General features: G+C 40.7%; 5 protein-coding genes across 14 annotated transcripts; 3 read left to right on the plus strand and 2 right to left on the minus strand.

The window, feature by feature from the left end:
- On the plus strand, positions 294-5,368 carry LOC109705648 (serine/arginine-rich splicing factor RSZ21A-like). 9 transcript variants are annotated; one of them, XM_020226417.1, is made up of 8 exons: positions 294-462; positions 1,322-1,427; positions 2,578-2,663; positions 3,562-3,802; positions 4,321-4,437; positions 4,514-4,754; positions 4,967-5,059; positions 5,160-5,368. In XM_020226417.1, the coding sequence occupies exons 2-6, from the start codon at positions 1,339-1,341 to the stop codon at positions 4,545-4,547; spliced, it is 567 nt and encodes a 188-aa protein (XP_020082006.1). In that variant the 5' UTR covers positions 294-462; positions 1,322-1,338; the 3' UTR covers positions 4,548-4,754; positions 4,967-5,059; positions 5,160-5,368. The 9 variants fall into 9 exon arrangements, with proteins under 9 accessions (XP_020082006.1, XP_020082018.1, XP_020081997.1 ...); XM_020226429.1 differs by having other exon boundaries at positions 4,514-4,735; XM_020226408.1 differs by having other exon boundaries at positions 1,144-1,427; positions 4,967-5,368.
- LOC109705633 lies at positions 5,391-8,070 on the plus strand. Of its 2 annotated transcripts, XM_020226384.1 has the most exons (4): positions 5,391-5,995; positions 6,092-6,172; positions 6,350-6,489; positions 7,515-8,070. In XM_020226384.1, the coding sequence occupies exons 1-4, from the start codon at positions 5,678-5,680 to the stop codon at positions 7,768-7,770; spliced, it is 795 nt and encodes a 264-aa protein (XP_020081973.1). In that variant the 5' UTR covers positions 5,391-5,677; the 3' UTR covers positions 7,771-8,070. The 2 variants fall into 2 exon arrangements, with proteins under 2 accessions (XP_020081973.1, XP_020081981.1); XM_020226392.1 differs by lacking the exon at positions 6,092-6,172.
- LOC109704916 (U-box domain-containing protein 18-like) lies at positions 9,326-17,498 on the plus strand. Its single transcript, XM_020225692.1, has 2 exons — positions 9,326-10,191; positions 15,933-17,498. The coding sequence occupies exons 1-2, from the start codon at positions 9,478-9,480 to the stop codon at positions 16,731-16,733; spliced, it is 1,515 nt and encodes a 504-aa protein (XP_020081281.1). The 5' UTR covers positions 9,326-9,477; the 3' UTR covers positions 16,734-17,498.
- On the minus strand, positions 11,905-14,216 carry LOC109704936 (caffeoyl-CoA O-methyltransferase 5-like). The gene is made up of 5 exons (XM_020225704.1): positions 13,818-14,216; positions 13,150-13,229; positions 12,699-12,843; positions 12,478-12,609; positions 11,905-12,385 (listed from the first exon to the last, which is right to left on the minus strand). Exons 1-5 carry the CDS (start codon positions 13,926-13,928, stop codon positions 12,089-12,091), a joined length of 765 nt encoding a protein of 254 aa, XP_020081293.1. The 5' UTR covers positions 13,929-14,216; the 3' UTR covers positions 11,905-12,088.
- LOC109704927 (caffeoyl-CoA O-methyltransferase 5-like) lies at positions 17,630-20,946 on the minus strand. Its single transcript, XM_020225695.1, has 5 exons — positions 20,813-20,946; positions 20,315-20,394; positions 18,623-18,767; positions 18,142-18,273; positions 17,630-18,049 (listed from the first exon to the last, which is right to left on the minus strand). The coding sequence occupies exons 1-5, from the start codon at positions 20,924-20,926 to the stop codon at positions 17,753-17,755; spliced, it is 768 nt and encodes a 255-aa protein (XP_020081284.1). The 5' UTR covers positions 20,927-20,946; the 3' UTR covers positions 17,630-17,752.

Consider the following 22,581-nt stretch of genomic DNA (forward strand, 5'->3'; position numbering starts at 1 on the left):
AAGCCGCTAGCCCACGTCACCGCCAATTTACTCGCTGGCGATGCCCTCCACGTGGATTTAACGGTCAAGATCGACTCCCGAGATAAGAAGGTTGTTGAGGTGGGTCCCGCTTTATCCTACTCGCCGCCGACTTTTGGTCAGCGCTTCTAGAATCTCGAGCCAATATGTGGGGCCCACTGGCGATCGTCCATATCCACAGAACTAGAAGGGGTGGGCCCCACGAATACAAGGCCCGGCCCATAATATGCATAGCTAATAAATGGGCCTATGTTGAACGTGATTCAGAAACTGGACCAAGTGCTTACTGCAATTCGAGCGCTTCGAGAAGAAGCGCTTCGCTTCCGCAGCACTTCTCGCTGAAGCTGATTCCTAGCCCTCGCCCTCCAATCTCCATCATCGTCCTCCCCCAAAGCCCCCGACCTTTCCCCATTCGTCGCTCTCGTTACGACGATCTCAATCGTGGTAAAATCAAAGCACAACCCTTCTCTCTCTCTCTCTCTCTCTCTCTCTCTTGGTGTATTGATGAGGATGAGTTCCTATCAGTAGATTCTTGATTACTTCTATGGCCTATGTCCTTGATTTTTTTTTCTTTTTTTTTGATCCTTAATTTCTCGTGCCGAGTCGTGATCTAGGGTTTTGAACTCGTTTTGGCGGAGTTTAAAGAAATTATATTACTTGTGAGATTAGAGTGCCTTTTTGAGACATTACTAAGGCGTACGATTTTAAAGATTCACAATGCTACGTAATTTTCGCAATTACTTTACTTTCTTGGTGTGTTTTTATGATATTGTGGTTTTTAGGTCTTTGACGTCTTCATATATATATGTTTGCTAGCCTTGCCAGGGCTCAATTGTTTAGTAGAATATATGTTTATATTTTATCTGTTTGTTCGCAAACTTCGCTGTGAAACTGACTCAAAATGTGCATCAGAGGGCTTTTCTTTTGTAAATGCTATTGCTTCTGTTGAGGGTATGTCGAATTCTTAATCTATATTATGCTTCAAATGTGTAATTAGCAACTTCTTGCATTAGTAAATTTCTCTGAAAAGTTGATCTCATCCATTACGCAAGCAATGGAATGTTAATAGAAGTAATCTTTGATTGGTAGCTTACGTTGAATCCCATTGCGTTAATAATGTAATAGGTTGTTGAACATAAACCTGCAGTGGTTTCTCAAATCAATATCTCAAGTTTTTCAGGCTCGCCGCGCATTGGAATTGTTCTGCAGACCAACTCCTTAAGGACATGATTTTTTTCCTTGACGGTTAGTACTTAAATATGGTATTGCAGCTAATTCTGTTGTTTTGTTGCACATTTACTAGGTCAATCAGGGATCACGATGTCTCAAGTGTTTGTTGGCAACTTGGATTCACAAGTCTCAGAAAAAGATCTTAAGGATGAATTTCGATTTTATGGTTCCATCCGCCGGTGAGCATGATGAACTCTGTGGTACTCTAGTAAAGATAGTCTTGCCAATGAGTTTGAAGCGGAATAGAATGTGGATTAGCTTTGGCACATAAAAAAGGTGGGTTTAGAAAAGCTTTATGGTAACTAGATCTTGCTGGGCTGGGCACCAGTAGGGTTCTTGCAAACGTTGTTCATTTGTTTCATCAAAGTTGATCCAATCTTCTATCTTTTGGTTATAATCTGTATTTACTAGCGGCATTTCTTCTCTTGAGATGATAGAATTCATAGAGTGAGATTAAGCCATTCGACAAGCACTATGTTGACTGGTATTAGCCTATGAGCTAGCTAGTTGGCATTTTAATGTCCGCTCTTCATTGTGTCTAGCTACCCTAGTAAAATCACGTTTATCTCAAGATATCTGTTTAATTGCAGAGTTGTATTACAGTACTTTGACATAAATTATGCTAAAAATATTTTGCAAATGCCATCTTAATAGAACTGCCCATGGTTTAGATCCCCATTTTGTATGGAATTTGAACCAATGTAACTGTTCACTGCAAAGGTTGCCTGCTTCTCATGCCATTGCATATTGACCCAAATATCTGCATGAACTCCAATTTTGTGCTTTTGGAATGCTGCAATTAAACTACTCTGCTGGGCACAAACTCCACTTTCTTCAATGCGATTCCTGTGATAAGCATTGGTTTTATAGGAGAAGTGCATGTTGTGGTGGGTAACACCTTGCCCTAGGACGGCTGCAATGGCTTCCATGACCTGTTATCTAGCTCAAATGTAGCCTTTTTCTCAATTAGCATTTGACTGCAATATGTTTTAAGTTGATTTATTTGTTGGCGCGATGCTTCAAAGGTACCTTTGTTGGTCCTATCCAAATTTCCTATCATGAACCCTAGGAAATGTTCCAGTAAAAAAAAAAATACTAGCGAATATCTTTTTTGTTTTCCTTTATGTATTATTATTATTTTTTTCCCAGTTAAACAATTATGCAATGAAGTGGAAAATGTTAACTGATGTTAAACTGTAATTTTATTAGTGCCTACTTTGGTTGCAATATGAATGTAGCCATTGGACCTTTTTTAGATAGTTTTCTCATGGCAATTTTAGTTGACTCACTATATTGTTAACTCCTATGCATGCTTGGAAATTCATGTAGCTTATGGATTGCTCGAGGTACTGGCTTTGGATTTGTTGAATTTGATGACCTAAAGAATGCGCTAGATGCCATTCGTGGATTGGATGGTATGTGATGTACACTCCATATATCTATTTAAATACTTTATTTCCCTGTTTGTTCTTTTGAGATATCTTCTAGAGAGTTTTCTCATGTTGATTCCTTTATGCAATGGAACACGGTTTGGACCATATCAACTGCTTGCAGCAAGTTGAGTTATGCCATTGTTCTCTTCCTTCATGTAACAATTTATGGATTTGCATAACCTCATAGGGGGGATTTAGGTTATATGGTTGTCATCACGGTATGAAAGGTATGTATTTTGGTTAGATTGGATAGTTTTTCTTACTGGTTTACCTTACTCTCTAGCTTCTTTTCTATCATGAAAATCATCACAACTGCTGCAGGGCGAAGAACTTGTTGTAAATTGGTTTGTTCTGGCAATAAACTTTTCTCAACATTCAAGTTTTTTGCCGCTGGCTTCACTAAAGTTTAAGCTGAAAACAGTTTTCTTCATGTTTCAAATTGATCTGCTTTACAGAATTGTGAAGCTTTGATAATATGTTCTTTCACATAAAATTCTATTTGCCTGCCCTTGTTAGAACTGTTTTTCTTGACATAAATTTTCTGTGTAGTGTTAAGAATATATGGCCCTTTAAGTGGTTTTTGCTATTATTTTACATGTAGTGCTGATTCATATGATTAGTTGATCATGATAATCAACGTTAAACTGTGTATAATCAGCTGCCTTTGCAGTATTAATAATTGGGCACTATTATAAAGAAATGAGAGCTAAAAGAACGTGATTCAGAACTTGATAAGCTGATCACCTCCAAACCTTAAGGATATGATGTAGGCTTTCTCTGGTCTACATCAAGGGTGACGGTTCATGATCCTTCATCAGTCCTCTTGCATGTTCTATCTCGAGAGATGAAGCTGTTTCTCAATTGACCTTTGTTTTGACAGGCAAAAATGGGTGGCATGTGGATCTCGCTCGTAGTTCCTGGGGTGGTCGTGGTCGTGGTGGCTGTGGTCGAGGTGGGCATTCCCGAGGCGGCAGCAGTGGTGACGGCAAGTGTTATGAATGTGGGGAGCCTGGCCACTTTGCCTGGGAGTGTCGGTTGCTCAGAGGTCATGGAGGTTCGGGAAGCAGAAGGTGTCGAAGTCCCAGTCCTCAATATAGAGGAAGCCCAAGTAATGGACGCAGGTAAGGATTTTCTATCTTTCTGCATAGTTAATCAGATCCTCCTGCATGTTACATACCCCTATGTTTCTTTCGTCCCTATATTTCTTTCTTAGACAAGTAGGCTTAATAGGGCCTGCTTGGATACATGAAGATCCTATTCAGCATAATTCTTGTTTACTAAAGGGGTGCATAGCACATTGTTGACGAGTGTGAAAATACGTTCTCAAACTCATCACGTATCCGTCCTCTTAATCATTAGTTCCTGAACATGGTACACCAGTTTCTAGGTGGCATCTATTATTACCAAAAATAATGATTACGAGGACCTTGCAATGGACAAAATCAAATTCCTAGGGTAAGATTAAGAAAAAAAAAAAAATCCTTATTTTTGTTATTACTCAAGAGCTTGTTAGGACATCCAAACTGAGTCCTTAGGAAACTGGATATCTATTGAGTTCTTCTTTGTAATATTTCAACTATGGCTTCCCCATGCTTTCTTTAGGTAACATTGATGTGAGAATTCGTTATCTTGTCGATAGGAGCTATAGTCCCCAAGACAGAAGGTCACATCGACATAGCAGCAATTCATCTCGCCGTGGCTGTAGCATACGCAGGTCATCGCCATCTCAACGCCGAGCCTCTCCTTATGCTAATGGGTATGTATCTTGATCGTTATCTTTTATTGTCTATACTCAGCAAGAACTAGAACTAATTATTTAGTCCTGCTTTCAGTGATCATCGGAGCCGGAGCCGGAGCCGGAGCTAGACCGCATTACGCCCAATCATAAGCTAGTGAAGCTTCCAATTTGTTCTGCAGGAACTTTGGGCTGTTTGGCCCATTGGAGCAATGATGTGTTTACTTTACAGTGGCTTCGACAAAATGGGAAAAAGGTGTTATAGTGGTGCCCTGGACTCGGCGGGAGGCTCTCCTCAGCTTCTTTATCTCTTGGATAGGTTATTTTTTACTTCTATAGTACGTACATATTCTGTCCTACAGTAGTACTGCATAGTTCGGTTTTGCAAGCTTGAAACATATTAGGCTCTGCATTACATTGTACCTGGTTTTGCAAAGCTTGAAACATATTAGGCTTTGCATTGCATATACCTGGTATTTTGATCATCTTACAAAGAGGTTTTTCTTTGTGCTTGTTTTTGAGATGTGGTGGTTCTGCTACTCTCTGAAAGGACACCCTTCTTGGATCTTCTGCTCCTTTAGTGACACGGGTTTCACTGAATGCACTTCCGTCATCATCGGCCTTTCTTTCGGTCTCTTATGTGGTACATCTGCTTGATCTCTCCAACCGACCACTGGGAAAGACTGCATAATAACACATTGTGCATCCCTCAGTTCTTATGATTCTTTAAAATACTGCACCAGGAAGCAGAAGCTGCTTTTGGAGGAACAATCCGTAACCTTGTTAACAAGTTTGCAAGCCAAAAGAGTTGCTGTTGATTTCACTTGCACATTTCACCTTTTTAGTACTGGGCTATGCGGCACCGATAATTTTCCGATAATTTTATTGGAATCTCTACATAAATAATTAACTCAAATCAGAATTATATATATAGAGAGAGAGAGACAGAGAGAGAGAGAGAGAGAGAGAGAGAGAGAGAGAGAGAGAGAGAGAGAGAGAGATGGGAAAATGCAACTAGAAAAAAAGGTTTGGGGACCGTTTTCAGGTTGAATTAAAGGTGAGGGGGTTCTACCTAATTTTTCAGACTTGTGACTTCGATGATATCCGGTCCACCGAGTCGACGGCTCGTCAGATCCACCGAGTGGTCAGCTCGCGAGTCGCGAGTCCCCTCTCTGAATCCCCTCTCTCTCTCTCTATAGCTCTCTCTCTATCTCTCTGGCGCACACAAACACGCACAAACACAACCAGATCGGGGAGAGAGATGCCGGGGCCGGGGGCGCACATGATGTACGCGCTGGGGGCGGGGGCGGGGCTGATGCGGGTCAGTCGAGGGCGCTTTGGGCCCCACCACTGCCTCGTCTACGCCGCCAACGCCTTCCTCGGCCCCGACCTCGGCTCCTTCGCCGAGTGGCTCTCCTCGTCGTCGTCCTCCTTCGCCCGCTCCGTCGGGTCCCTGGCCATGTCGGCGATCCACCACCCCTTGTACTACCCGCTCCTCCTCGGCCTCCCCCTCTCCCTCCTCTACTCCTCCCTCTCCCTCCGCCTCCTCCGCTCCGGACTCCTCCACTCCCCCTCCGGGGTATGCTTCTTGCTTGCTTGCTTGCTTGCTTGCTTCTCAATTTGACGACGGCGACGATGATGATGATGCAATTCTCGTTCCCTTCTATTTTTTTAGGCTCCTCTGAGCAAGCTGCAGTGCTTCTTGCTGCTCTCTGCCGGCTCCCTCTCGCATTTCTTTCTGGACCACTTGTTCGAGGTCAGATTGCACTAGTCTGATACATTAGAAGAAACTCAGAGAAAGAATAATGTTAGTTCTGTATATGTTTCTGCAATTGCCTAGGAACTTGCCCGTTCTCGATTCTTCTGCGGCCTTTACCGAACTCACTCATGTATTCCGAGTCCACTGTGTTATTGTTGTTGTTTGGCATTGCAGGAAAATGGTCACTCTTCAACGTATACCTGGGTATTGAGTACAGGTTGGTGGAAAGGCCCAGCTCCTATCAACCCTGATGCAGTTGTGGTTGTCGGATTGCTATGCACTTTCTTAATCGGGGGATTTATATACATCAACAGGTGAGACTTTACTGTTGTTTCCATTGTAAACCAAACGAATTGAAGAGATTGACCCATAATGTAGTCATCCACAGTTACCACTTTTTATGCGCCTATTATGTGTATCTGCAGAACCATTTTTTTTGGGGGTGATAATTAATCCATTATGTCCGGCAATCGTACTTCTGATAACTGGCGGATCCTTTATTATTAAATAAGAACTTATGTGTGAAAGATTATCGGACGTGCTTTTCTTTTTCGCGTAGGGGATCCAGCTAACCAACTCATATATTATAGGAACAGGTAGCTCAACTTGCTAGTCAGGAAACATGTTGAAATGAATTTGCATGATGAATATGAAATTGCTCTGTACCTTCTCCATTATTCAGGCATATGAATATGCTCCGCAACATGATAATGCAAGCCTACTATCCACAAGTATGTACAGACGCGAGTATAAGAAATTAAGGCTTACAGGTAGCTCAACTTGCTAGTCAGGAAACATGTTGAAATGAATTTGCATGATGAATATGAAATTGCTCTCTACCTTCTCCATTATTCAGGCATATGAATATGCTCCGCAACATGATAATGCAAGCCTACTATCCACAAGTATGTACAGACGCGAGTATAAGAAATTAAGGCTTACATGCAGTTTCGCCAAATGCGCATACATGTAATCAGCATGTTCTCTATTTTGCATGAGCTGAACTGTCGGCATGAAAGAAAACCTTCTGCTTTCTGCATTTTTGTCACTGACGATGCTTCTTGGAATGAGATCAAGTTGCACGGTTACCAAAATGTCGGCCCTTTTTTTGTTTTAAAAATTAATTCTCCCCATGATCTCGAGATAACCTTGGTTCCGGCCAATGTTGGAGTACAACAAATTTGTTTGAGCTTAGTTTTCTTGTCTCACCGAAATAGAGACCATCATGTGATATAGTCTTCCTTTGAAAAAACATTAGCACAATATTACTCAGCAGCGGATTGCTCAATCATTTTTTCCCGTTACATATAAATATTTTACTAATATTGCTGTCATGCAGGGTGAAGCATGAGAAATCTATAATCTCAAAATCGAATCAATCGTTGAGACTTGTCCTGGGGATAGCAATACTGTACTGCATGTGGTGTGCCAGCCAAATATACTTGCGAAATCCTCCGCAGCCCGCAATAGGTGAAGAGGCTGATCTTGGAGTTATAATTTTCCTCGGCATCTACTTTTTCCTACCGCATAGCTTCTTAATCCTTTCGATGAACCAAAGAGATTACGCCGATGGATCTGATCAACTTCCGCAATAGATATGTTGGTGTGCTTCATCTGATGAATATCACAAGGCGGCGTGAAGGAAAAATGAAGTTAATGTTTGGAGACTCAAAAAAGTTTGTTATTGGAACAATCTATTGCTAATTACATGCTTACACAACTGCCATGGAGTAAACAAGAACTTGTATGCTTGCAGATCTCAACAAAAACAGTTGTCATTGGATGCTGTTTGTTCCTATTTGGATATTATTTTCTTTAGTTGATGGTTTGCTTATCAGTGTACACAATTATACGATATCGATATTAATCTTTCTTTTGGGAAAGCTGAATCATTAGTGTCTGAGAATCCTGGAATTTTTGAATAGTGCATTATAGTTTTTATGTCAAATTTGTTTGTTGCCTGATTTGCTAGTTCAAGTAAATCAGATTTTTTTTTGTTTTTATTAAGTTGAATAACCAAATCAAAATATCTCATGGGGGAGGTGTGGTGCACCAGGTGCACCCAATGAAGTCTCGGGCAGTAAATATCCTCTTTTGGTGGGTGAGACGCAGTGCATGCACTCGGAGGGCAGACTTTTCAACGTGCCCGGCGTATCAAAATCAAGTTGTCGGTCAGCAAACTAGTTTGAGTTTGCTAAACTTGGCCACAATATATAGTAAAAAACTATCTAAAAAAGAAGCAAAATCTAGATTCAAGAAGTTAATAGAAAATCTGCAGAAGAAGCAAAATTTAGATTGGAATAAAATTTTAACATTTGATTGTGGGATGAATTATATAATTTATCAAACTGTCTCAATAAAATGTCGTTGATGAGTTCGCCGATGAAGCCGTCCTTTGGTCAAGCCGACCCAACGTCCTCATTTGGTACTCAATAGTAGAGGAAAAAGACGTGAGCTGCAATCATGTTTACGCGTCTCACACCCATATGTCTTCCACGTCGCTTTTAATGAGCAATTATATTTCTTTATCACACTTTAATTGTTTTGTTTACACAGAGTGATTTAAATTGATAATTTTCGAAATTATTGGCAGACGCTTCAATGAATGCTTTTTTATATAAAATTGGGTTGAAATATTATCAATAGTATAAAAATAATACTATCAGCTTTTCGATACTTAAATATCTAAAATTTAGTAAAAATTAGTAAAATAATAGTAATGCAAAAATTAATAATAAATATTATTTATATACCATCAATCGAAGTTAATGTTCGAACAACTGTGATCTGAAAATTAAAGCGAACGTGTCGTTCGGTGAATCGTTTCAAGTAAATGTTTGCTGTTCCGACCCGGCGCAGCTTGTGGACTACGGTGTCGGCCGAGCGGGCCCCACCGTTGAAGAAGCAAATCATCAAACACGATCCTCTTCGGGGCACACACACACAAATCGCCACGTGTCCAAACGGCCGCTGGGGCCCACCACTCCTCGTCCGTTACCCGCCGACCCTGGCGATCGTACGGTACCCGCCTCCATTTTAAATAAAAGCCCCGCATCCGCATGCGACCCGCGCCCGCCATCCTCGAAGCTGCGCCCTCCCACCTCTCATCTCCTTCCACGTGTCCCCAACTCAAACGTGTCATCTCCTCTATCGCTGCACGTCTCACCATTTTTACACCCCCTATCTCATCCTCTATATATACACGCACTCAAACCACCGCACCATCAACAAAACGGCGAAATTTTAGATTCTCCTCTCCAATCCCTCAAAAAGCTATTTTTATATACGCTCCATCTTCTCCCATGCCTCATCCGTCCAAACGCCGGATACTTACACTCCCCGCGGTTCATCCGTGCGAAGCTGTATCCCCGGCGACTCTCCTCAATTCCCTTATTCCTCTCGCACGCGAGATCGTCGCACGGCGATCCCACTCCTTCCCAATCCACCGTCGGAGCATTCGAGAGGCGATCCGCCAAACCGGCCTGCTCCTCGAACTCTTAGATGATGTTCGAGACCGCGGATCGGCCCTTCCAGATTCTGCGGTCCTCAGCTTGTCTGAGCTCCACGTCGCGCTCCAGAAGATCCGGCACCTGATCAACGATTGCTCGCGGCGGGGCGCCCGGCTTTTGGTCTTGATGCGGTCCGAATTCGTCTCATCGGATCTCCGCGTCCTCGTCCGGTCGATTGCAACCGCGATCGACGTGCTCCCGCTGGACAACGTCAATGCGGCGGTGGAGGTGAAGGATTTGGTGCGGCTCCTATCGAAGCAAGCATGGAATGTGGTGATCGCGACCGATCCGGAGGACGATCGGGCGGCGAAGAGAATCCGCTCGGTGATGGATCAGCTTAAGAACGGCGTCGCACCCGCGGCGAGCGTTCTCGAGCGCGTGTTGAACCATTTGCAGGTGAGAAGCTGGTCCGACTGCGACGAAGAAATCGCTTTCTTGGAAGAAGAGATTTTTACATACTTCGAAAACGAAGAAGACGGCGAAGTTGCGCTTCTCGGCAGCCTGATGGCATTCATGATCTATTGCCGGGCGGTTCTTTTCGATACCATCAACAGCAAAAAGAGACACAAAAAGGAGCGCGCGTTGCACGCGAGCAGTATCTCTGACTGGCTGAAGCAAGAAGCTCTGCAATGCCCGATCTCTCTCGATCTCATGACCGATCCCGTGACGATCGCCACGGGACAGACCTACGATCGGTCATCGATCAAGCGGTGGATAAAATCTGGCCGCCTCACTTGCCCTGTAACACGCGAGAAGCTAACAAACACTGATTTGGTGCCCAATTTCGCAATTCAAAAGCTCGTGGATGAGTTTTGTCGCGATAATAGAATCCCGATAGCAAAGCCGAACACCAAGCACCGTCGGAGTGTGGAAAAGACGGCCTCGCCCTTCAGCCCAGCTGCGGCCGGAGCAATCAAAATGGCCGTCGCTTTCCTAATCGACAAGCTCGCGAAAGGAACCGTAGAAGAGAAGAAGAAGGCCACTTTCGAGATCCGAAGGATCTCGAAATTTTACATCTTCAATAGAGCTTGCTTGGTGGAAGCCGATGCTGTGCCGTGGCTGCTCTACCTCCTCTCGTCACCGGATCCTTCCACGCAAGACAATGCGGTCGCCGCTCTCTTGAATCTCTCGAAGCACCCGAACGGTCGTAGGGCGATCTTCGAATCTGGAGGCCTCTGCTCAATCACAGATGTGATCAAGACGGGGCTCACAATCGAAGCTCAGCAGAACGCAGCGGCGATCCTCTTCTACCTCTCTTCGGTCGAAGAGTACCGAATAGAGATCGGAGTGATCCCCAAAGCGATCCCGACTTTAGTAGAGCTCCTAACTCGTAAGAGAAGGCAGTTGTTACAGGGGAAAGAAGAACGCAATCGCCGGCCTCTTCGGGCTTGTCCAATACCCGGGAAACCACTCAAAGCTCATCGCGGCAGGGGCTATTCCGGTTTTCACTAGCCTTCTTTCAAGTGATAGAGAGGATCTCGTCGACGATTCAATTGCAGCCCTTGAAAAGATAGCAGAGAGCCACGAAGGGGCAGCCGCGATCTTGATGCGTTCGTCTGTTCCTTTTCTCGTGGAGGTTCTCAACTCATTGACCTCTCGGTCGGGAAAGGAGCACTGCGTGTCCCTTTTACTCGCTCTGTGTGTTAACGGCGGCAATAAGGTTGTTAGCCTGCTAGAGAAGATGCCTGCGCTCATGTCTTCGTTGTATTCGCTCGTAACGGAGGGCTCTCCTCAGGCCGGAAAGAAGGCGCGGTCGCTCCTGAATCACATTCATCGGCATCAAGAGCAGAGTAACCCTCCTCTACTGAGACCGCCGATCGGCGATCACGTCATTCATGCACAGTAAGCTAAATAACAGCCTCCGCAGTATTGCTAAAGCCTTTTTTTTTTTTTTTGGTTATAAAGTGTTTCTGATCTCTGCTCGCTTTTTACAAGAGCTGAGATCAGGATTAGAGTTTATATATATACATACATATGTAAATAGGATAATATGAGTTGTAGATGCAATTGTTATGTTGATATATGTTGGTGTACGTAGTTGAGTGTACACCCATCCTTGTGGCATTTGTTGGTCTCAATCAATAAAAGGTTTTGTTGAAGTGTGAGAATGTTGGTTGTAAAATATACCCTCAGTATAATATACTGGCCTTATAAATTATTGGATATAAATGGCTAGCAGATGCAAGTAAAATGTCATTGATCTTATAATCATCTTAAGCATAGATAAGAGACATAATGTCATTGATCTTATAATCAACTTAAAGCATAGATAAGAGACATTATTGACAAGCACAGATACCATCATCATCACTAAAACAGAGTTCAATCACAAAACTAAGCGTCTAAAGATAAGAGAGACGAAATTTAAACCAACCATCTAAAGAAAAAAAAAAGAGAACCATCATCAATAGAGACGGCGGCAGAGAGTAAGCCCATCCGCGATCGAAAGCTGGGATAGTTCAATGCGGGGGTCAGCGGCTAGCGCCCTGTTAAGATTTATCATGGTCTCCGTATACACCAGAGCTTCTGGAGGCAGAGGCTCGTCCTCTGGCGAAGGTGCCACCGATCCGCACCACAGGGTATTGTCGTACGCGACGACTCCTCCCACCCTCACCAGCTGCAGAATCCTCTCGTGGTAATGAATGTAGTTATCTTTATCGGCGTCCACAAACACAAAATCAAATGTCCCCTTGTTCTCCTCCTGCGCGACAAACATTAAACTTATCATATAAGTCGAAAAATAGAGAAAGAAAGAAAGGCTTGATAAGTACAGGCTCTTGTCTTCTCCATTACCTTCGACACCAGTTGGTCAAGAATAGGCATGGCGGGGCCTTCGCGGAAGTCGATTTTGTGGGCCACTCCAGCCTTCTGAATCACCGGAAGGCCCAGCGAGTAGTTCTGCCGGTTGATATCCAATGCCAGTATCTAAGCACAACCGAATTAACCCATAACTAAGCAAGTTCAAATAATTTTTCTCAGAGTAGAACCAACAAAAGGGTGTAGATTATACAAACCTGCCCATCATCAGGGAGGGCGAGGGCGGTGGCGAGGAGGGAGTAGCCGGTGAAGACACCGATCTCCATCGCCTTCTTCGCATTCATCAGCTTCAGCAACATGCTGATGAGCTGGACCTCATCGGGCGTCGAGGCCATGCCACCCCTGTAAGATGCAAAATATAAAAAGTTAAGCTTCTGGTTATAACAAAGCAAGAGAGCTTCAATTTTGATTCTTTAATGGTTCAATTTTAACATCTAGATCTTCAATTTTAAAGTTTTATCTGAAGCAGTATAGCAAGAGGACATATAAGATCTAATTGTAAAAACTGACTCATAAGATTTAATTGGAACTAAAAGGATATGCTATAGAACACTATATTAACGCTTCTTTTTTTTTCCCCTTTTGTTCTTTATGCAAATTGAGATAAAATATAAAATCAAAAAGCCGTTCCATAAGAGATTAATGTACCAGGGGTGCTTCGCTGTGATGCGGCGGAGCTCTTTCATCCACGGTGCCTCGCGGGGGTACACACTTGTGTTCAATATGTACTGCAAAATTTTTTTTTTTTTTTTAGTTGTATGCAAATAACAAGGTTACATCAAGTGCAGTCACTTTTCTGATTGATTATTAGAAACTTTTAATGATCATTCTTAAACACTTCACATGAATAAAAAAATAACTTAATACCTAGACTCACTAAATGAGTTATAAGAATACTTCACTTTCTATTATTTAATTAGTCAAACTCTTTATTGAACTCGAAATTTCAAACAATAGTCGACATCAATTTAAATCTCCATTTAATCGGCAAATTCCTCCTCCCTTAAACGGCCAATATTTTCCATTCTTTTGAAAAAAAGAAAAATTTCGCACCATTTTTTAAATTTCTAAGATTACTTCCTATTAACACTTGTACAAAAACACCTTTTTTTTTTTCTAGATTTTATTTCCTATTAACCCAACGTAGGAATTAACATTAAATTTTTCTTTAAAAATATATGAAATTTAATGAAATATTCGATTAGTGCTAAAAATACGAAAAAGTTGTTGAATCCAGCGACATAACTTTACTAAAAAAAACAAAAAAAAAAAAATCAAAACAAAAAAGAAAAGAGATGATGATGAATCTCACCGACCTGAAAGAGAGCGTGGCTTTTGAGGAGGGTTTTGTGGTCGGTCGGCGACTCTTCGTCCCTCGTCGTCTCCGTCGCGGCGGCGGCGGCGGCGGCGTCGTCATCGTTCGCCATTTCCCTCTTCTTCTCCTTCTTCGCCCTTTTTTTTGATCTCTCCTCCTCCTCCTCCTTCCTCCTCCTCCTCTCTCTCTCTAATTTTCTTTTTTTTTTTTTCTATATTTCTCTTGCTCTTATATAATATATATAAAAATTATTATTCTTAGCGTTCATACAAAGCGTATGAACATCGTAAACGAGGTAGAACGGGTACAAAGAGAACCGGTTTTCCGAGGCCTACTGTGTCAGAGTTCTAGAATAGCACTTTCGTTGCCGAATGCCTACAAAAGCATAGAAGAAAATCAAAAGAAAATTTTCAAGAATCACATTTTGAAACGGCATTTGTTCTGCTCTTTTACCCGACCTCTTTCTGAAAAAAAGAATAATTACCATTCCAATATGTTATTTTTATTATATATAATTAAAAACTATAAAATTTATTGGAAGTATATATTATTTTAATTTAATTACTTATAATTTGTTTGACTTAAATGATTTGAGGGCACTTTGAATATAAAGTTTAAGCTATTTGCTTATTTTTATAAATTTATAATTATTTAAATGGTATAAAATATACTAACGCATTTAAATTTTTTAAAATTAAAAAGTCGCTGATTTATTCAGATCAAATAAGTGAAAAGATCAAACAGTAAAATTAAGTTTGTAAAGATTAAATAGTGGGATCAAAAAGAGTGATAATTGAGATAAGTTCTAGACATATTAAATATGCAACGGCTTAAATTTTATACTAAAATAATTATTAAGTGGTTTAAACTAAATAAATTAGAAGATGGGACAAAACTTTAAATTATAAAAAATTTAAACAGTGGGATCAGAACGGGCCACGGTGGAAGCCGGTCTTATTTTATAAATAAATAAATTCTAGGCTTCCAGCGTGCGTCCTTTTTTTTGTTGAGAGAAAAAGGTCACATAAAAATAAATTTATTTGAAAATATAAAATAATTAAAATTTAAATTTAAAATTTTAAATATTAATTATTAAATTTTTTTTATCACCTGCGCTAGGAACAGTCGGTCACTGTTTATCATTTAAATTTTATAATAATAATAATAATAATATACTTCATAAAATTTAGTGCATCGTTAAGTTTTTACTTGTTGCTTATAAATTAAATAGCTAGATTAAAAGTACGAAGTTAATGGCGATTCAACGAATTAATAATGAATCATATACAAATAAAAATATTTTTACAAGTCATGCTCACAAGAGCCCGCGTGGTAAAGCACGACTTCGCCAAAGTTGCGAGTTACACGTTTAGTTTAACAAACGCAGGGCAGGGAAGGCCCTGTGAAAAGTAGACCCGGCAATGGCGTAAACATATTTTCCAATCAGGGAGCGTACGCGTTTGTTGAAATGTAGCTTCTGATCCACCGTCGGAGCATTCGCGAGGCGATCCGCCAAACCGGCCTGCTCCTCGAGCTCTTAGATGATGATGTTCGGGACCGCGGATCGGCCCTTCCGGATTCTGCGGTCCTCCTCAGCTTGTCTGAGCTCCACGTCGCGCTCCAGAAGATCCGGCACCTGATCAACAATTGCTCGCGGCTTTTGGTCTTGATGCGGTCCGAATTCGGCTCATCGGATCTCCGCGTCCTCGTCCGGTCGATCGCAACCGCGATCGACGTGCTTCCGCTCGACAACGTCAATGCGGCGGCGGAGGTGAAGGATTTGGTGCGGCTCCTATCGAAGCAAGCATGGAATGTGGTGATTGCGACCGATCCGGATGTGTTAAATATAAAAATATTTAAACACCGTTTTCTAACCGTTTATACTTTTTAGAGTACAACGGTTTCACAGGAGGACAATCGGGCGGCGAAGAGCATCCGCTCGATGATGCATCAGCTTAAGAACGGCGTCACACCCGCGGCGAGCGTTCTCGAGCGGGTGTTGAACCATTTGCAGGTGAGAAGCTGGTCCGACTGCCACGAAGAAATCGCTTTCTTGTTGCGCTTCTCGGCAGCCTGATGGCGTTCATGATGTATTGCCGGGCGGTCCTTTTCGACACCGTCAACGGCAAAAGGAGACACAAAAAGGAGCGCGCATTGCACAGCGAGCAGTGTCTCCGACTGGCTGAAGCAAGAAGCTCTGCAATGCCCGATCTCTCTCGATCTCATGACCGATCCCGTGACGATCGCCACGGGACAGACCTACGATCGGTCATCGATCAAGCGGTGGATAAAATCCGGCCGCCTCACTTGCCCTGTAACAGGCGAGAAGCTAACAAACACTGATTTGGTCCCCAATTTCGCAATTCGAAAGCTCGTCGACGAGTTTTGTCGCGATAATAGAATCCCGATAGCAAAGCCGAACACCAAGCACCGTCAGAGCGTGGAAAAGACGGCCTCGCCCTTCGGCCCAGCTGCGGCCGGAGCAATCAAAATGGCCGTCGCTTTCCTAATCGACAATCTCGAGAAAGGAACCGTGGAAGAGAAGAAGAAGGCCACTTTCGAGATCCGATCCGAAGGGTGGTCTCGAAGTTTAACATCTTCAATAGAGCTTTGCTTGGTGGAAGCCGACGCTGTGCCGTGGCTACTCTGCCTCCTCTCGTCGCCGGATCCTTCCACGCAAGAAAATGCGGTCGCCGCTCTCTTGAATCTCTCAAAGCACCCGAACGGTCGTAGGGCGATCTTCGAATCTGGCGGCGTCTGCTCGATCACAGATGTGATCAAGACGGGGGCTCACGATCGAAGCACAGCAGAACGCAGCGGCGATCCTCTTCTACCTCTCTTCGGTCGAAGAGTACCGAATAGAGATCGAAGTGATCCCCGAAGCGATCCCGACTTTAGTAGAGCTCCTAACTCGTAAGAGAAGGCAGTTGTTACAGGGGAAAGAAGAACGCAATCGCCGGCCTCTTCGGGCTTGTCCAATACCCCGGAAACCACTCAAAGCTCATCGCGGCAGGGGCTATTCCGGTTTTCACTAGCCTTCTTTCAAGTGATAGAGAGGATCTCGTCGACGATTCAATTGCAGCCCTTGAAAAGATAGCAGAGAGCCGCGAAGGGGCGGCCGCGATCTTGATGCGTTCGTCTGTTCCTTGTCTCGTGGAGGTTCTCAACTCATTGACCTCTCGGTCGGGAAAGGAGCACTGCGTGTCCCTTTTACTCGCTCTATGTGTTAACGGCGCCGATAAGGTTGTTAGCCTGCTAGAGAAGATGCCCGCGCTCGTGTCTTCGTTGTATTCGCTCGTAACGGAGGGCTCTCCTCAGGCCGGAAAGAAGGCGCGGTCGCTCCTCAATCACATTCATCGGCATCAAGAGCAGAGTAACCCTCCTCTACTGAGACCGCCGATCGGCGATCACGTCATTCATGCACACTAAGCTAAATAACAGCCTCCGCAGTATTGCTAAAGCCTTTTTTCTTTTTCTTTTTTTTTTGTTATAAAGTGTTTCTGATCTCTGCTCGCTTTTTACAAGAGCTGAGATCAGGATTAGCGTTTATATATATACATACATATGTAAATAGGATGATGCAATTGTTATGTTGTTATATGTTGGCGTGCGTACTTGAGTGTAAATCCATCCTTGCGGCATTTGTTGGTCTCAATCAATAAAAGGTTCTGTTGAAGTGTGAGAATGTTGGTTGTAAATTATACCCTCAGTATAATATTCGGGCCTTATAAATTATTATTGTATATAAATGGCTAGCAGATGCAAGTAAAATGTCGTTGATCTTATAATCAACTTAAGCATAGATAAGAGGCATTATTGACAAGCACAGATACCATCATCATCACTAAAACAGAGTTCCATCACAAAAGTAAGAGTCTAAAGATAAGAGAGACGAAATTTGAACCAAACATCTAAAGAAAAAAAAGAGAGACATCATCAATAGAGACGACGGCAGAGAGTGAGCCCGTCGGCGATCGAAAGCTGCGATAATTCAATGCGGGGGTCAGCGGCTAGTGCCCTGTTAAGATTTATCATGGTCTCCGTATACACCAGAGCTTCTGGAGGCAGAGGCTCGTCCTCTGGCGAAGGTGCCACCGATCCGCACCACAGGGTATTGTCGTACGCGACGACTCCTCCCACCCTCACCAGCTGCAGAATCCTCTCATGGTAATGAATGTAGTTTTCTTTATCGGCGTCCACAAACACAAAATCAAATGTCCCCTTGTTCTCCTCCTGCGCGACAAGCATTAAAATTATCATATAAGTCGAAAAATAGAGAAAGAAAGAAAGGGTTGATATGTAGAGGCTCTTGTTTTCTCCATTACCTTCGACACCAGTTGGTCGAGAACAGGCATGGCGGGGCCTTCGCGGAAGTCGATTTTGTGGGCCACTCCAGCCTTCTGAATCACCGGAAGGCCCAGCGAGTAGTTCTGCCGGTTGATATCCAATGCCAGTATCTAAGCACAACCGAATTAACCCATAACTAAGCAAGTGCAAATAAGTTTTTGCCGAGTAGAACCAACAAAAGGTTCTTTAACAGCTTAAAGCTTTTAGAGTACAACGATTGTTTCACATGATATATTTAAAACTCCCTAAACATTTGGGCTCGAGACTTTTTAGTCGGCCCATGACGTGAGCTTAAATTAAATGGGAGGAAATTAATATGTTAGGAGCATGGCGTGACTCGAACTCAGAACCTTCTGTTCAGATATCATGTGAAACAACCGCTATACTCTAAAAGCTTACGCGGTTAAAAAATGATATTTAAATATTTTTATATTTATTATTTAACAAGATTATACAAACCTGCCCATCATCAGGGAGGGCAAGGGCAGTGGCGAGGAGGGAGTAGCCGGTGAAGACACCGATCTCCATCGTCTTCTTCGCGTTCATCAGCTTCAGCAACATGCCGATGAACTGGACCTCATCGGGCGTCGTGGCAATGACACCCCTGTAAGATGCAAAATATAAAAGCTTAAGCTTCTGGTTATAACAAAGCAAGAGGGCTCCAATTTCGATTCTTTAATGGTTCAATTTTAACATCTAGATCTTCAATTTTTAAGTTTTATTTGAGAGGTCATATAAGATCTAATTGTAAAAACTGACTCATAAGATTAAATTGGAACTAAAAGGATATGCTATAGAACACTATATTAACGCTTCTTTTTTTTTCCCCCTTATTTTTTATGCAAATTGAGATAAAATATAAAATCAAAAAGCCGATCCATAAGGTAGCGTTTGGTTCGAGAACAAGGGAGAGAATAAGCCCTTGTTCCCCCCTTTGTTCCCAAACGCAGCGTTTGGTACCCGAGAACAGTAGTTTCGGGGTTTATGGAACTAGCCGGTATAAGGCTGGAACTGCTGTTCCACCTTTTTCCTGGAACAAGCTTGTTCCCGAATGAGAACAAGATTAATTAAAGTCTAAATTTAAATTTTAATGATAGTAAATTATTAATTAATTTAATTAATATATGTAAATCATTATCCATTGCTTAAATAATAAAATAAATAAATAAATAAATTTAATAATTTAGATAATAATAATTATTAATTTAATAATTATTATTTATTAATAATTATTATTAATAATTATTATTCTTAAGAAATAGATAATCGATATTATTATTAATTTATTATTTATAATTAATTATTAATAATTAGATAATTATTATTAATTAATTTATTACTTATAAATAATTATTAGTAATTATTAATAACTATTTTTAATTATTAATAATTATTAATAATTATTATTCTTAAGAAATAGATAATCGATATTATTATTAATTTATTATTTATAATTAATTATTAATAATTAGATAATTATTATTAATTAATTTATTACTTATAAATAATTATTAGTAATTATTAATAACTATTTTTAATTATTAATAATTATTAATAATTATTATTCTTAAGAAATAGATAATCGATATTATTATTAATTTATTATTTATAATTAATTATTAATAATTAGATAATTATTATTAATTAATTTATTACTTATAAATAATTATTAGTAATTATTAATAACTATTTTTAATTATTAATAATTATTAATAATTATTATTCTTAAGAAATAGATAATCGATATTATTATTAATTTATTATTTATAATTAATTATTAATAATTAGATAATTATTATTAATTAATTTATTACTTATAAATAATTATTAGTAATTATTAATAACTATTATTAATTATTAATAATTATTATTATTTATAATTATTTATTAATAATTTATTTATTATTTATTTTTAAGTAATATTTTGATATTAATTAATTAGATAATATAATTTTAATTTTAAATTATAATTTTTATTTCTCTTGTTCCAATTTAACCATCCAAACGCTATTTATCTTATTTATAGGAACAACTCAATTTTCATTCAAACGTAAAATTGGTTTAGTTTCTGGTTATATCTGAACTTGTGCCTATTTCTGGAACAAGTACTTTTTACTTATAACCGAACCAAACGCAGAGAGATTAACGTACCAGGGGTGCTTCTCTGTGATGCGGCGGAGCTCTTTCATGCACGGTGCCTCGCGGGGGTACACACTTGTGTTCAATATGTACTGCAAAATTAAATTTATTTATTTTTAAGTTGTACGAAAACAACAATATATAATTAAACAAACTCTTTGTTGAACTTGAAATTTCAAACAATAGTCGACACCAATTTAAATCTCCATTTAATCGGCAAATTCCTCTTCTCATAAACAGCAAATATTTTCCATTCTTTTCAAAAAAATATATATATATTTCGCACCATTTTTTTAATTTCCAAATTTAAATAAAAAACAGGTAGATTACTTCCTATTAACACAACGTATGAATTACCATTAATTTTTCTTTTTAAAAATATATGAAATTTAATGAAATATTCCATGAGTGTTAAAAATATGAAATAATTGTTGAATCCTGCGACATAACTTTACTAAAAAAAAAAAATCAAAACAAAAAAGAAAAGAGATGATGATGAATGTCACCGACCTTAAAGAGAGCGTGGCTTTTGAGGTGGGTTTTGTACTCGGTCGGCGACTCTTCTTCCCTCGTCGTCTCCGTCGCCGCGGCGGCGGCGGCGGCGGCGTCGTCCTTGTTCGCCATTTCCCTCTTCTTCTTCTTCTTCGCCCTTTTTTTTGATCTCTCCTCCTCCTCCTCCTTCCTCCTCCTCCTCTCTCTCTCTAATTTTCTTTTTTTTATATAATACAGGATAAATTTCAAATGGTTTTACACTTTCTCACTTTAATACCCTATGGTTTAAAAGCGTATCAAGTTAGTATCTTTTGATTTTATTTTTATCTTTTTTTGTTAATATTTCGTTAAATTATATACAAAAAAAACTTCAGATATCATATCTAGATTTATCAAATATTTATTTTAGTACCCTTTAATTTTAACTTTGTCACTAATTCAACAAAAAAATAAATAAAATTAATAATAAAAAAATAAAAAATTTATAGAATACTAAATTAATATACTCTACGCCATAGGGCGCTAAAATGAAAAATTATAAAAACATATAGTGGTACTTGAAGTCTTTTTAATAAGGGATAATTGCTTATATATCCCTCATGCGTTTGAATATATCCGATTTACCTTTATTTTTTTTTCTTTTTAAAATACCCCTCATATGTTCCACTGTTATTCCAAAATACCTCGCAGTTATCCCTTGTTAAACTAACTCGGGTTAAATATAGATTAAATATATACTAGAATTAAAACCTAATTAAAATACCTATTTTGCCCCTACCTTATTAAACTATTCCTTTAAGTTATCATCTCTTTTTCGCCTAACTTTGTCCCCGCCGGCCGCCGGCCGCCGCGAGCCCCAGCAGCTCACCACTACCGCCAACCTCGGCGCCGGCTCCTCTGCCCCCAAGAAGCCTCGCCTCATTCGCACAAAAAAAAGGCCCGCGAGTCGCAGCTCTCGTCGTTCTCCTCCTCCTCCTCCACCGCCTTCGACGGCGCCGGGAGCAAGAGTGCCGCAGCGATTCATGCATATCTGATGACTAATTCATTATAGCTAATTTCTCTGTCCCAAATCCCAAATTAATTAATGTACATCACCTTTCTCCTCCTCCTTCCCTCTTGTCGCCGCCCACCACTACTACCTCCCTCTCTCCCCCAACTACCCCTTGCCTCCGGGATGGCCCCGAGGGTGCTTCGACTCTGACATCCTCGTCACATTCGACATCGCTGTGGTTGGTGGGTTGACATTGTCTCTCTCACCGCCAGTAGCATCATCGTGCCTTCCACCCCGACACCATCGCCGTGGACGCCTTCTCCATTGCTGAGAAACCCGTTCTTCGTCTCTGCCTCAGTCGGGGACAGCGGCCCCAATCACCAATGTTGCCTCATGGGTCGCCACCCTCGGGGTTTGGCGTGGCGACGGTGGTCGAGATGGGTGCTGCCGGTGCCGGAGGAAGGGGACTAGGAGGGGTGCTGTAGGAGGGTTAATTGACAATTAACCAGGGAGAGTTAATTGGGAGAGTTAATTAGGGCGGAAGAGTTAATTATTTAAGATTAATTGGAATAAATTAATCTTCACATCTGCACAGATCTAAGTTTATTAATATTTTTAAATACATAACTCTTATATATTATTAATATATATTTATTATAATTTTAAATATATTTAATCTATATATAAAACTTATAATAATAATATATATAGTATATTAATTATTATATATTTATTATATAGCCGAATTTTTGATCCCGAATTTTTAATTGGTGAACATATAATACCCGTATAAATC

Source organism: Ananas comosus, linkage group 2 (genome assembly GCF_001540865.1).
Source record: "Ananas comosus cultivar F153 linkage group 2, ASM154086v1, whole genome shotgun sequence".
NCBI lineage: Eukaryota > Viridiplantae > Streptophyta > Magnoliopsida > Poales > Bromeliaceae > Ananas > Ananas comosus.